The sequence below is a fragment of the Sesamum indicum genome, linkage group LG5 (assembly GCF_000512975.1).
Source record: "Sesamum indicum cultivar Zhongzhi No. 13 linkage group LG5, S_indicum_v1.0, whole genome shotgun sequence".
NCBI classification, from domain to species: domain Eukaryota; kingdom Viridiplantae; phylum Streptophyta; class Magnoliopsida; order Lamiales; family Pedaliaceae; genus Sesamum; species Sesamum indicum.
In genome coordinates, this window is record NC_026149.1 from 13,870,666 (window position 1) to 13,881,154 (window position 10,489).

General features: G+C 31.6%; 1 protein-coding gene across 2 annotated transcripts; it reads left to right on the forward strand.

Annotated features, from left to right (window-relative positions):
* Nucleotides 243-9,678, forward strand: LOC105162634 (syntaxin-132-like). 2 transcript variants are annotated; one of them, XM_011080713.2, is made up of 13 exons: nucleotides 243-532; nucleotides 1,182-1,295; nucleotides 1,387-1,443; nucleotides 3,426-3,474; nucleotides 4,036-4,124; nucleotides 4,214-4,287; nucleotides 4,371-4,413; nucleotides 4,495-4,555; nucleotides 4,675-4,700; nucleotides 4,778-4,855; nucleotides 5,298-5,378; nucleotides 5,455-5,520; nucleotides 9,355-9,678. In XM_011080713.2, the coding sequence occupies exons 1-13, from the start codon at nucleotides 515-517 to the stop codon at nucleotides 9,514-9,516; spliced, it is 918 nt and encodes a 305-aa protein (XP_011079015.1). In that variant the 5' UTR covers nucleotides 243-514; the 3' UTR covers nucleotides 9,517-9,678. The 2 variants fall into 2 exon arrangements, with proteins under 2 accessions (XP_011079015.1, XP_011079016.1); XM_011080714.2 differs by lacking the exon at nucleotides 9,355-9,678 and adding an exon at nucleotides 5,773-6,432.

Here is a 10,489-nt window from a genome sequence, read left to right on the forward strand (position 1 = left end):
CTTCTAATCGCCAATATACTATCATATTCTCCACTTCCATTCATATTAATCAGTTAATCTACCTTTAATTACCTTTTTATTATTTTTAAATAAGTTAAATTGTATTTATCTAATTATATATACATAAATATTGTATGTGACGTTGGCTAGTATTAAATAATATATTCATGAATAATAGGTACACGTATGGTGCATATATTATGTTCACGCACACTATCATGACAGACATACCATCAGTCAAGTCTCAGCTCGATTTGGTTCCGAATTTGGAATGACTTTCGCCTGATAATTTATGGTGATATTGTACGTAACGCCTTCCCTTTATGGATTATTCTTATTGTTGTACAACACGAATCGGACCCGCGTGCGAAATTCTCTTCTTTGGGTATTCTCGTTCTTCTCGTCTGCCTGCTGCAGCCGGCCCAAAGCTTTCCCACAATAAATTCAGTTTGTAGCACCTCAAACACTTGTTATTCAACTCCCCTGCTCGTGGGAAAAGGGTGTTTCTTTGAAGATGAATGACCTTCTGACGGTTAGTATATTGTTGAATTTAGTGGAAGCCCACAAAACGTTTTGCATGATTGTGGCGTTCTTGTTAGTATTCGTACTGATTGTAGAACGTTTTGGGTGGAATTAGAATGGTTGGATATGTGGGTTGCTTTGTGTTTTGGCTGAATTAACTTGTTTTGAGAATAGGTTTGATCTGCTGGTTGTTTTGCTGAACGATTTGTGTTCAAGAATTCTCCTTCAGTTTCCTTCTTCAATATATAGGAAAAATGTTACATAAGATGTGTTTTCTTTGCCTTGGCTTAATCGTAGTGTTATTGATGTGAATTTTGTTATGTAGTTATGGGAGGTATAAGTTCTCCTTTTGTTTATGTTTGTAATCCTGTGTGCTATACGTATGTGTATTTATGTATTCTTGTTCATGTGGCAGAATTAAGTTTTGGCCGTCTCTTAGTGAACATTGGGATCCTTTATTATATATATTTCTGAAATCATTTTGCTTTTGGATGATCATGTTTATGTCCGGAACTATAAGTCATGATTAGTGGAATGAAAATATGTGATTTCCTGAGCTTGTAGATGGTTTGGAGTTGTTTGTGTAGGAGGTGGCAAAATCCATACATGCTATGGTAATTGTAGTTTGTCTTTTGATTGGTGATCAAGTGTATTTTCAGGATTCCTTTGTCGGTGATGTCAAAGACAATGCTTCCAGAGAACATGATCTTGAGATGGGTTTTCGAGTTCCTAGGAGTAATTCCGACTTGGGAATGGAATCCTTTCATAAGCAGGTCTGTCTGAAAATACAAGGAAATTTTTTTTGATCCGACCTTTTCCTGGCCCACGTAATTTTCCAATTAGTTGTCGTTTGTGACTTTGTAGATACAAGAGGTTGAGAAGCAGGTGGACAGACTCTCGGCTTTGCTTGTGAAGCTTAAGGTATCTCTACAACTCATTTGATTTGTACTTGCATTGGTTAATGAAGATGCACAAGGATTTTTTTCTGGTATAATTGTGGAATATTTTGTTGGAATAACCTCTTGTAAAGACATTATATGGAATAGGTCCTAGAGAAGCCCAGTGATGTTTCTAATTCAGCGCAGCCAGTTTTTATGGATCGGATGTCGAGTTCTTAAGAAACATATTTACCCTATTCAAGTCTGTCTGAGATGATATTGTCGAGTTTCCTATAGGTGAATGAACAATAAAGCAAAACCAATCAGTAGGCCATTTGATGTAGATCCTTTATTTTGGAATGTCATAACAAAATTAAGAAAGGTTCGCGTGCTTTTGGAGTATCTTTTATCCATATTTGTCGATTTAGTGGACCATGTACTGAAAATTGAAGATCTTTATGCTTTCATAGTAATTCAGACTTGCTATGGGAATGCACTGGGAACTTAATTATTGCAATTTCATGATTAATACTATATGTACATGGAACTTATTGAATGACATCCAGAAGAAGCTGAAAAGCATTTATATAAGAAACGAATTGAATAGTGATTTGATCTAGGAGCACTGTTGAAACCAAGATGAACTCCCATTTTTCTAGGCTATGGTAGACTAACTTTAAGGACTTACAAGGGAAAACTGATCTTTCCCTGTGTTCACAATTCTAATATTTTACTTAACTTGAGTCTAGTTGTGACCTGCTTTCCTATGGGACACTTCATTAGTATCATCTTTTAGTTTTTCTGTCTTTTTGGACTTTGCTGTATATTCTTCAGACACTACTCTTCTCATTATAACCATTTTATTAAGATGATGTAGCTGCTTAAAGATTAATCTGTAGGATGTGAATTGACTCCTGGGCATACATAGTGGTAGACTGAAAATGTTCATGGTAAAATCAAAATATATCGGACGTTCAAAAGAGTGGAAGACTAACAGTCAAGAGAGGATGAGGATCTTAAAGTATAAATGACTAAGAAAGGAGGTAAGAAACAATGCTGCAGAGCCAAAATCGGAATTCTTTGATAATGTCCGTGAAAGAAGGCGTGGGGGAGGGCCAAAATAAGCTTTAAAGATTAAATGAGGTTAGTGAGAGGAGAACTAGGGACGTAAGTGTTATCTTCATTTAGAATGAGGATCGAAAGGAATCTGGTAAATGATGCAGACACCAAAGATGTAAACTATTTGAAAAAGATTGTTCCAATCAAAATTATAGGACAGTGTCGGGGTAAAAGGAGTTCTAGTCCCTGTCACCCTAGGAAGCGAAGAAATGCTTCATTAGCTGGATTTAAGGTAGATGTGGTGAAGAAAGCCTTGGAAAATGTAAATCTATACGGCTTTCAGATGAAATATTATTTCGATTGGGTTTAGATGTGATTCAGATAATTCCACTAAAGTATGCCAAGTGAACAATGGAAGGGTTAGCTAATTCGATTATGAAAGTAGAGGGAATATTCAGAACCTGCAAAACATTGTTGTACTGAGTGGCCTGGTTGACTCACCTAAATGAAGGCATGCCATCCTGCTTACAATAAAACTGCAATTACAAAGATGTAAATTGAATACCTTGTGAACGATTTTGATGCTTTTCACCCTTACTTGACAGTTAATTGTAAAGAAAAAGTAGAAGATGCAAGCACATTTAACAAAGATCATGTAAGACTGATGGAAGTAATATGACTTGATTCATCCTCTAGTGCATGATATTGAACTCACAACTTAATCACAACTAGCCACTTAATCCAAGCAGGAGTCTGTTTCCTTTTACGCTGGTAAAGCAATAAGATTAGGTCAACCAGCTAATAATTCATTTTTTGCCTGATTAAGTTTGGCTGAACTTTCTGAAACAGCTTTATAAGCTATATGTTCAATCTGTTATGCAGCTAACTGAACATCTACTGGCTGGGTTTCGCTAATCATCTGGATTTTTTGTTATTCACAGAATTTTATGTGTAATCTTTTGTCAGGATGCAAACGAGGAGTCAAAATCAGTTACCAAAGCATCTTCCATGAAAGGTTGAACGTTCTTTCTTTTTGTAGTGCCTTCCAAAGATGGTGGAATTTTGCCCTATCTGTAAGAGTAAAAAGCTAATTAGTATTTCTAACTGTTAATTTGATCAACAAAGTAAGAAAAGAACTGACTTCATTGCTTGCTGACCAGCTTCATTAGTATGGATATTGGTTATTACTCAAATGTAATTATCAAGAGTCTGGAGGTGCTTGTGCTCTATTGGAAGAAATGACTTTGCAAGGCTTTTTGAGGAACCCCAGGAAATTCTTTGACGAGATCAATGTGCTAATTAATGTACATGTTAGAACTGCTTTTTGTTTCAGAATTAAAGATATTTGAGGAACTATGATTTTTCGTGCATAAGAACCTGTATTTTCTTTTCCTCAAAGTCCTTTCTTGGACTTATTCCTTGAATGTGAAAAATGTATTTTGACAGGAAATGACAACATTCAGTGATTTTTTGCAGTCAGCTGCATCTTGGAGAATTTTGATTTATTGCATCTATGCTATAACAGAGTATTATTTGTCCTGTTTTACTACTTATAACCTATTGTATTTTGTTCCAGCTATAAGGAAGCGGATGGAGAAAGATGTAGATGAAGTGGGAAAAATAGCACGGAATGTAAAACTGAAAATTGAAGCAATAAATAAAGATGTATAGCTCAGACCATTTGCTTCTGGTACTCTGCTAAATTTTATACATACTTATGGCACTCCAATAAACTGATTCCTTCAATGCTTCAGAACTTAGCAAATCGGCAAAAGCCCGGTTCAGGTAAAGGAACTGCAGTGGATAGGTCAAGGATGACAGTGACAAAGTGCGTAATTAAATATATATGTTTCTTATGGTTTCATCATTCTTGTATTCACAGACATGTAACCGTATTTTCTGCATTGGCAGTGCCTTAACCAAAAAATTTAAAGACCTCATGACAGAATTTCAGGTCTTATCCCCTATTGGTAACTATTACCGTGCCCATTTTACACTGTTGATAGTTTTTTAAATATTTCATTTCTTACATTAGGCCTTGAGACAGAGGATCGACGACGAATATCGTGAGGTTGTTGAGAGAAGGGTAATGACAGGTCCAAACAAACACGCTAAACTTATCACTTTTTACCTGTGCTATCATTTATGTTTTGTTTCTTATTTACGTTTGATCTCCTTTTTGCTGTAACTTGCTGCTTAAACTCATGGTTTGCAGTAACTGGAACCAGACCGGATGAAAAGGTAAGCCTAGTTTTTTTGTCGTATTTTGGGTTCTAGCCGATGTGGAAGGTATTTATTCTGCAACTCAATGCTAACAGACCATCAACCATCTGATTGAAACTGGAAACAGTGAACAAATATTCCAGAAGGCTATCCAAGAAGCCGGCCATGGGCAGGTAGTGTGACTTTTCAATATTATAAAACATTCCTTCTTTTCTTTGAACTCTGGTAAAAGTTAAAATTTCATGCATGTGACGAGATTATTTGTGGAAGAAAGAGGACTCATTTTCTTATACTAATAACTGAAACAGTATACTAACCTTCTTTTGGAAGAATGTGGTAAATCTTAAATGGGATAAATCGATTGAGTTGGTAAGTTCTTAATATACTCTCCTTTACCAACATGGACATGATCAATAGAACCCAGAAACCAGGAGAGGATAAATGTACCTCCACGTAAATTCCCACCCAAATAAATCATATTTGACTCCTCTATTCAGTTCACTCTGGTTTACTTGTGTTCAAGTCAGTCTTGGATTGTATATTCAGAATCAAATGCTGTTACTAAGTATGAGCAGCTGGGATTATTTACGGGTATCTTATATGTTGTGGTTGCAGGTACTAAATACTTTGGAAGAAATTCAAGAGAGGCATGATGCCGTAAAAGAAATTGAAAAAAAGCTTCTCGACTTGCACCAGGTATCTTGTAATTCAACTCCAGGGGCTGAATCACGCTTCACTTGTTTGTCACAACTCTTTACGTTTTTGTTGTCAGATTTACCTTGATATGGCTGTTTTAGTTGAAGCTCAAGGAGAAATCTTAGATAACATTGAGAGCCAGGTTTGCTTCTATACTTCTTAATAACTGTGTTATTTACATAGACAACCCCCCTAAGATTTACATGTTACGGAAAACCCCTTTATTTTGAAAAGATTTCAGTCATGAGCAGGCAAGTATTTGTAGTCTAAAACATGATTGCATGGTATACTGTATAAGTTTTCAAATCAGGCATTTACAATGTTGGGCTCTTTAAGAGTTGAATTGAAAAGTGTCAAGGGAATTGAGTAGCGTGTCGATGAGAATCTTGTTCAGGTGTCGAATGCAGTCGATCATGTCCAATCAGGGACAACTGCACTTCAGAATGCAAAGAAACTTCAGAAGAACTCGAGAAAATGGATGTGCATTGCCATTATTATTCTCTTAATTATCGTAGCCATTATCGTTGTCGGGGTTCTCAAACCTTGGAAAAACGGGGAGGGTGCTTAGTCTCTGCTTTCTTATCGTTTGTGAATTATTAGAGCTATTTAGGGAGAATTCTCACTTAGCCTTTGCATCATAAATAGTCCTAGACACGGTGTTTCTCACTTTAAACTTGTTTCTTTGCTGGTTTTCTGTGTTTGAATGTCGACGGAAAGTTGTGTGAATCCATAGTTAAGGTTTTGAATGATATTGCATGAGAAATAGTTCAGGAAACAGGGGAAGTTTTTGCACAAGGGGATTGATTCCTCTTTTGTTGGCAGACTTGGAATTTGGAAATGCTTCTATTCTGTGAGTAGTTCATTGTTTATTTGAATTTTTATTATTTTTGTTCTATTTTCTATTATTATTATTATTATTTTATTTTATTTATTTATTTATTTATTTGAACATGAACAATTTATTAACAATCTTTTCATCACTATTCTTGACGTTTGTTTTATTTCCTAATTAATATATTTGTTGAAAGCAAAAGGACATCTTTTTTAGAAATTATTGAAAATAGTGGCACTAAAAGATATGAATTGATTGCAAAGACTATTGTAATTAAATATTTTATTACTTGATAATTAATAATGCGATTTATAACATAATATATATTTATATATAGATATTAATTTAATTAATACATTGATAGTATTAACTACCCTTAATTAATAAAAGGGTAAATTCATTTTGCTATCCGAACTGTGCCTATTTTCACACTTCGCTATCGAAACTTTTTTTCTTTTTTGTATCAACTTATCATCTCAACTTTGCAAAATTTGCATATTGTCATATATGATCGTCTTTTTAGTATTTTTTTACTGAAAAACATCAAATGTTGTGCACGTATGAAAAATATCAAATCACATAATCCTTAAACATCAAATGTGCACTGCATGTGATATCTTTTTCGACAAAAATCTTGGTTAAAAGCAATTATAAATGGCAAAGTGTAAAATTTTTTAAAATTGTGATGGTAAGTTGACAAAAAAAAAAAAAAAAATAATTAGATGTCAAAATGTAAAAACGATCATAATTTGAATAGCAACCCTTATTACAATATTATATAGTTGTAACCCAAGTCCTATTATGTTTAGAATAATGTATGGTGTTATGATGGATATGTTCATATTGGATGAACAATTTAATTTCTTTTGTATATTTTTCATTCTATAATTTTATATAGCATCTTCAAATATATTATAATTATTTTCAGTATTTAATTATAACCTTGAAAACAATTTTAATTCAAATTGGTTAGGGGTGAGAGAGAGGAATGGGTTTTTGGTGGTATATTTAATTATTGATTTTTTTTATATTCAATCCTAAATTTTGTCAATTATATTATAAATCTCAATTATTAATAATTATAACTATCAATAATCAATAATATATATAACTAATTAATAACTATTATGAAAATAGATAAATAATTATTATGAACATGTAATGAAATTCATGTGTTGGTGGGATTTGAATTCATAAGCTGTAACACGATGGTTCTAAACTATTTTCTCATTTAGACTACTCCCGTAATTTTTTTTTTTTTTTTCAGTAAATGTAAGTTCCTTCAGAAAAGCAAGGGGTTCTCAACTTATTTTCGAAACCTTAACAGATTTATTCAAATTTAATTGTATTAGTTACAAAATTATTATTACTAGTATTTTATAAGTTTTTGATCTTATGTTTTCTGAATATTTTAAATATTTATTATTAAAAGGATTAAATACATTTTTCACCCCTTTTACTAAATAAACCTTCAATTACTCCCTTATTTTTGTGATAATCCTTTAAATTAAATAAAATTAGGCGGAAATACCCTTGACTATTAAGAATATGATATATGTACTTTAACACCCTCTAAAGTTAAATATAACAATCAATTTAACTTTAATTTTTATTCATTTATGATGTTAATAAATTAATATTAAATTAGTCATATGTTGATAGATAAATTTTAGTACTTTTAAATTTAAAAAAAATTATAAACTTGTGTTTGTACATTACACTACATATCAACTTAATGACAAAAATATGTAAGCGGTTGTCGAGCCTATTATTTTGGCACCCAAATGTCAAGTGAAGTAATTTGGGAGTTAATGATGTAATTTTTTTTTTTCGTCTTTTCATGTAACAATTCTATTTTACCCTTTAACCTAACTTTAGGCTCAACTCGTTAGGCCTATGAATTGGTGTGCAATACCTAGACGCAGACCTAGATTCATTTTAATAGTTATGACCCATATATATACCTAATATTTTGCATTAGATCCAAACTTAGATAGATATTTATGGTAATAATGTTTATGAATTTTGGTAGAGTCTATACCGTAAAATAATAGTAGGTAAAATTTTAATACGCGAAAAATACATCTTTATTCGTTAAATTAAAATTTGTGAATTTGTAAATATTTGCTAATTATCAATACGTCTATTTATACCCTCAAATTTGAAATAATTATTTTCTATTTAATTAATTTATATAAACATTGTAGTTAATATATTTTCAAATTGATTGATATATTTAACAGTAGAGGGTATTAATCTGAATATATCATAATTAATAATCAAGGATATTTTTGTCAATTTCTATTTGATTTGAAGGATTATCCAAAGATAGTGGGGGTAAATGAAGATTTATTTAGTTTAGGGTAATTGACGAGGGTAACATACTTCAATATTGCAAAATATATTTAACCCTTTTAATTAAATTAGCTGAATTTCCTCTAAATTCACTTTTTAAATGTCTGGAAAATCATACAGAAAATTTTTGCATGGACCAAGTCCTCTAGTTGTCGTGTAATTGACTACTCTTTTAAATTGCACATAAATTAACAGTATTGTACTGTATTTATCATATAATTTAATTGGGTGTTATTAAATTGATCGAATTTGGGTTAAATGCCTTATTAATAATAATAAATTAGGGTAAATTATAAGAGACTTTCGTGAAATTTATCATAATTATAATTATTTCTCAATTGTTTAAAAAATTACAAATACCGTCTTGATATTAGCAATCGTCTAACAAATACTCCCTAATAACCTATCATAGGGGATATTTGTTAGACGATTGTTAACTCTAAAGGAGGGGGTATTTATAATTTTTCAAAAACAATTTATTGCAGGGGGTATTTGTTAGATAATCATTAATTCTGAGATAGGGGAGGATAAATTTATAATTTTTCAAACAACGAGAAACTGTTTGTAATTATGATAAATTTTACGAGAGTTCGTTGTAATTTACCCCAATAACTATATATATATATATGTGAGTGTGTTCTTTTAAATTTTCACATTAAATTTGTGTTTCTCTATCATATTATTAGACATTATATTCAGAATTTATTGATTCTTTTTGTGCTTGTGTGTCTCTTTTTCTTCATTTAATATAAATGAATAGTTGGGGTAATTTGGAGTGTGAAATTGTAGGTGAAAAATGCAGTGGATCATGTGAACATGGGCACAGATGCTCTTCAAACAGCAAAAAGCTTGCAGAAAAAGTCGAGAAAATGTATGATGATTGCCATTGTTTTGTTCTTGCTTATTGCACTCATCGTAGTGCTCTCTATTCTCAAACCATGGAAAAAGTAGTAATTGCCTCTCCAATTCAACACTTCAAACTTACATCCAATTCCAACATAGTTTTTGCAACTCTTTGGTTCCTTTTTAATAGCTACTTTTTGTATTAAGTTTTATTCAGGCCACCAATGACATGTGTAGTTTTTTGCATCGAGATTATTTTGTATCTAAATAGCCGTTATGCTCAGTAAATAATTTGTTTTAATGTTTTTCATTAATCTTTGGGTAAATTACAATGACTTTTCTTGAGATTTGATATAATTATAATGCCCCTCATTGTTTGAAAAATTGTAAATACCTTCCTGATATTTGATAAAATTATGTAATCTTTAAATGGAGGTTTGAAATTGTCAAAGTTGTCCTTACTGTATTTTTTATTTTTTATTTTCTAAAATTAAAAATTTATAAAAAAATCGAACGGGATGAATGGAAAAAATTAAGAATTATAAAAAAATATTATTCATTTAGTCTATAAAAAAATAAATAAAATTATAATTTTTAGTCCACAAGTGCATTTTGGTCAGCTCATCATAAAAAATGGATGGAAACTTAAAGGACTGAGCAAATTGTTAGACAGTCCTTAAAATCAGGGGATATTGATAATTTTCAAAACTGAGGGGATATTTATAATTATGCCGAACATTAGGGGAGATTGTTGTAATTTATACTTAATCGTTAAGTATGAGAGTAGTTTTAAAATTTAGCTGTAATCTGCATTTCTACAATTAAATTTGTAACAACTGTTTAACGAGGTTAAAGCGCAATTTTTAAATAAATAAATAATAAATAAAGTGATAAAATGGGATGAGCTTTTTATTTATTTTATGGTAATTTTTGAATTTATGGGGACATACACCAAAAAGAACACTTCCATTACATAGGTACATATGCACTCAAACCCTACTTCAAATACATAGAAACAGTGATCAAAATACACCTCAAACTCTGAAGCGCCTCTCTTCCTTTCTCTACGTCAATTTCGTCA

Coding starts and splice junctions, on each gene's coding strand:
- LOC105162634 (XM_011080714.2), top strand. Junction 3,475..4,035: donor CAAAGCATCTTCCATGAAAG/GTTGAACGTTCT, acceptor ATTTTGTTCCAG/CTATAAGGAAGCGGATGGAG. Junction 4,701..4,777: donor GAACCAGACCGGATGAAAAG/GTAAGCCTAGTT, acceptor CAATGCTAACAG/ACCATCAACCATCTGATTGA.